General features: G+C 40.0%; 1 protein-coding gene across 1 annotated transcript; it reads left to right on the plus strand.

Moving 5' to 3' along the window:
• Positions 1-2,441: 2,441 nt before the first annotated feature.
• On the plus strand, positions 2,442-3,038 carry LOC138886145 (uncharacterized). The gene is made up of 2 exons (XM_070167181.1): positions 2,442-2,721; positions 2,803-3,038. The coding sequence occupies exons 1-2, from the start codon at positions 2,442-2,444 to the stop codon at positions 3,036-3,038; spliced, it is 516 nt and encodes a 171-aa protein (XP_070023282.1).
• Positions 3,039-3,602: the final 564 nt, after the last annotated feature.

Raw genomic sequence — 3,602 nt, forward strand, 5'->3', positions numbered from 1 at the left:
TATCAATTCAATTCGACCTCAGCCCGAGGAAAGATAAAAGGCTTCATAGGATATCGTATTAACCAATCAAGGATCGGGGAATCACCTATACCCGGACCCGGTATTCAGACCAATCAATAGAGTCAAGCACTCAGATTCTTCATAAACGCAAGTAAAATCAGGTACAAAATTAAAGAAACACTTTTTCATTAATAAATGATGATTACAAAAACCCACGAAGGGTCCTTACACATGATTACAAAAGCCCATGAAGGATCCTTACACAGAAATAGAGAAGCCAAAGAAAAAAGAAAATATATAACAGCTACAAGCCTAATCTGCTTTGGGGGGTACATACTCGGGGGCAGTGTCTTCGAGAACCGTTCTCTCGGGGTCTCCTCTCTATCTTTCAAATGGTATCGTTAAGACTAAAGAAGAAGCAGAAAATGATGAGGAAAAAGAAGAAAAAGATGAAGAAAAAGATGATGAAGAAGTAGTAAAAGATGAAGAAGTGCCTGGGTGAAAAATCTAGCGAGTATAAGTCTCGCCAGCACTACTATTGTGAAGCCACTTCTTGAGACGTTTCACCGGTGCGGGATGCAACAGTTAGTAGATGGCACCATCTCACTCCGCGAAAAGCAAAAGGAGCGACATGCCACACCGGGTAATTAGGGGAGATGAGTAGAAGTTCGTAGTCCGCATATCCTTTTATACAAAGATAATTCGAGATTTCTCTCTCATTACCTCGGGCCAACAACAACAACAACAACAAATCAGTACAATCCCGCTCAGTAGGGGAAAGCTTTGGGAAAGGGCCATGGCGTAACTGATGAGAACACTGCCATATGACCTTAAGGACACAGGCCTCAAACATGGAAGATAAAAGTGGATGAGGATGAAGAGAAGGAAGGGGTAAAAGGCTGTTGAAGAACATTTGAATGAAGTTTTGGTTCAAAAAGGCTTCCATTTATAGAAATGGTGGTAGCGTAACCAATGAAACAATCAATGACTTTGAAAATGTACCGACATGCGCAATCAATGCATTTTGGGAACTGGACTGGCGATGATATTATCACTTTGGAGAATATGAGTTGGTAGTACATCGAATGATTCTGGAAAGGTGAACCGACAGGACGCCTCAGTTATCACAAAGGCTTTCATCGTAAGTATGACATCATCATGGGAAGTTCGAGGAGATGGATATCAAAGTTGTTTCTTATCATTTCACTCTAAGAAACATGGAGACTATCTGTATACGATAAAATCGAAAGGTCCAATTTTTGGCATTATGATGCTTCATAAGCACGTTTCCATAGGCTCGAGATTATGGTTGTGATTAACACCCGAGGGATTATCGACCTCGAGCCTCGAGCAGTGTAGATCGATAGTTATGGTGAAAAAGTGGGAGGCTCCCAAGGCATGTGACTAAAGCTAACCTAGTCTATTTGGCTAGCTCAAGGCCAAACCGTGGCATTAAATAGTTGTATTAACCATGTATCTTTGTAATAAATGCATTTGTACTATGTTGGGATTCCCCCTCATATATAAAGGGGACCCTTGTCATTTTGTAAAGGGGCTGATACTCAATACTAAATATACAAGAACATTTTTCTGCTCTCTAACATATTCTCTTGATCTCATTTATTCCTTATATTCATTGTGTTCTATTTATTGTTCTTCATTTATTGCTCATTAGTGGTCATAAAAGGCTTCCATCAAAGCTATCATAACTGTTAATCCTCCATCAATTGCCCTCAAAAGGGCATCCGATTCGACTTCGAGGCCCCGTGTATGCAAGCTCGAGGGCCCGATCTCCAGCCATTTGGTTTGATTATTACACTACCTACAAGCTGTTATCTCATTTTCTAATCTCTTACTTAGCATCTATTGCCTAACAACTAGCATAAAAATAGATCACATATTTTTAGAACCACAAAATCAAATCTAATCGTAATTACCATTTTCAAGGTAAACAAGCACACTCGGGAGCTCAGAAAGTTGAGAAGAGGATGGAAGACATCTTCAAAACAAAACAAGGAGATACGGAACTACTCCGGGAATTCGTGGATAGATTCCAACATGAAAGAATGATGCTACCATGCATACCTGACAATTGGGCGGCTATGGCATTTGCAAGTAATTTAAATGAGAAGAGCCTATAAGCCACGAGGAGACTCAAAGAAAGCTTATGATAATTCCATGCAATAACTTGGAATGATATTTATAACAGGTATAGCACGCAATTGCGGATAGAAGAAGATACTATCACTCAGTCCCGGGGAGATGAAAGAGTAAGTTCGAGTCGACCAGAAACTGAAAAAAGGTTCGGTAAGAATAGGTACGAACCTTACATGGGACCAGCAGGAAGGGATTCATGTTTAAAACAAGAGAATTTGAGGTACGATTCCAGAACAAGGGACAGAGATTCGGGTTCATCGTCCAGGTTTGGAAAATAGCGAGACATGCGAGATGCGTGGGACAATGACAGAAGTTCAAAAGCAAAGATTGGTGGTTACAGTTTCAATGTTAGCACATCTGAGTTGGTACCTGTTTTAAAAAGCATGGGAGATAAGGTGCAGTGGCCAAAGGAAATGAGATCGAACCCAAATAGAAGAAACCCTGATTTCTGGTGCGAGTTTCATAATAATCATGGTCGCAAAACAGCAGATTGCAGATTGCTACAAGGTGAAGTAGAGCACTTATTAAAACAAGGATACTTAACCGCTTTGTTTAGTGAGAAGGGTAAGCAAGCATATATGAAGAATAGATAGGAGCCACCAAAACCTCCATCACCAAAAAGAATAGTTAATGTTATAAGTGTAGGGGAGGAGGTCAATGGCATGACATATACGGCTACAAAAAAGGCATCAAAAATCACAGTTACCCACGGGAAGCAAGTTCGCCAAGTTTTGGAAGAAGACAATATAACATTTGATGATGCAGACGCAGATGGCGAGTTAATCCCACACAATGATGCACTGGTAATATCTTTACTTGTACATGATACTAATGTAAAACGAGTTTTGATTGATCCAGGTAGCTCTGTATCATTATTTTAAGAGTGGTAAACGAGATGCAAGCTGATGACAAGTTGGTACCCAAAGCACGTACCTTATCTAGATTTGACAATTCAAGAGTTGCCGCAAAAGAGGAGATAATACTCACCACATTCACAGAAGGAGTAGTTAAAGATACGAAATTTCAAGTAATAGATATGGTTATGGCGTACAATATGATCCTTGGCAGACATTGGATTCATGAGATGGATGTTGTTCCATCTACCTTGCATCAGGTTATCAAGTTCCCTTCGCAAAGAGGAATAAGACAAATTTGTGGTGATCAATAGGCTTCCCGAAGCATTAATTCAGTGGCAGATTCAAGCGCAAAAAATGACATTGCAGATGAAAAATAGCAATTACAGAATTCAGTTGAGGGTTTAGTAGCACAAACCTCAACTGCAGATGGACAAACGGATGTAGACTCAAGGCCTGATACTATCCAAGAGCTAGAAGAGAATGAAAACATCAAAACAACAATTGAGGAACTGGAAGCGGTGGTTCTGTTTATACATTGGCCAGACAAAAATGTTTACAATGGAACCAACCCCAGTCTAGAGATGAAAA

Source organism: Nicotiana sylvestris, chromosome 2, assembly GCF_000393655.2.
Source record: "Nicotiana sylvestris chromosome 2, ASM39365v2, whole genome shotgun sequence".
Classification (NCBI taxonomy): domain Eukaryota; kingdom Viridiplantae; phylum Streptophyta; class Magnoliopsida; order Solanales; family Solanaceae; genus Nicotiana; species Nicotiana sylvestris.

Excerpts from the sequence above, each read along its gene's own strand:
- LOC138886145 (XM_070167181.1), top strand. The coding sequence starts at position 2,442 with ATGCGAGATGCGTGGGACAATGACAGAAGTTCAAAAGCAAAGATTGGT. Across the intron at positions 2,722-2,802 it reads CGCTTTGTTTAGTGAGAAGG|GGGAGGAGGTCAATGGCATG; the intron begins GTAAGCAAGCAT and ends TTATAAGTGTAG.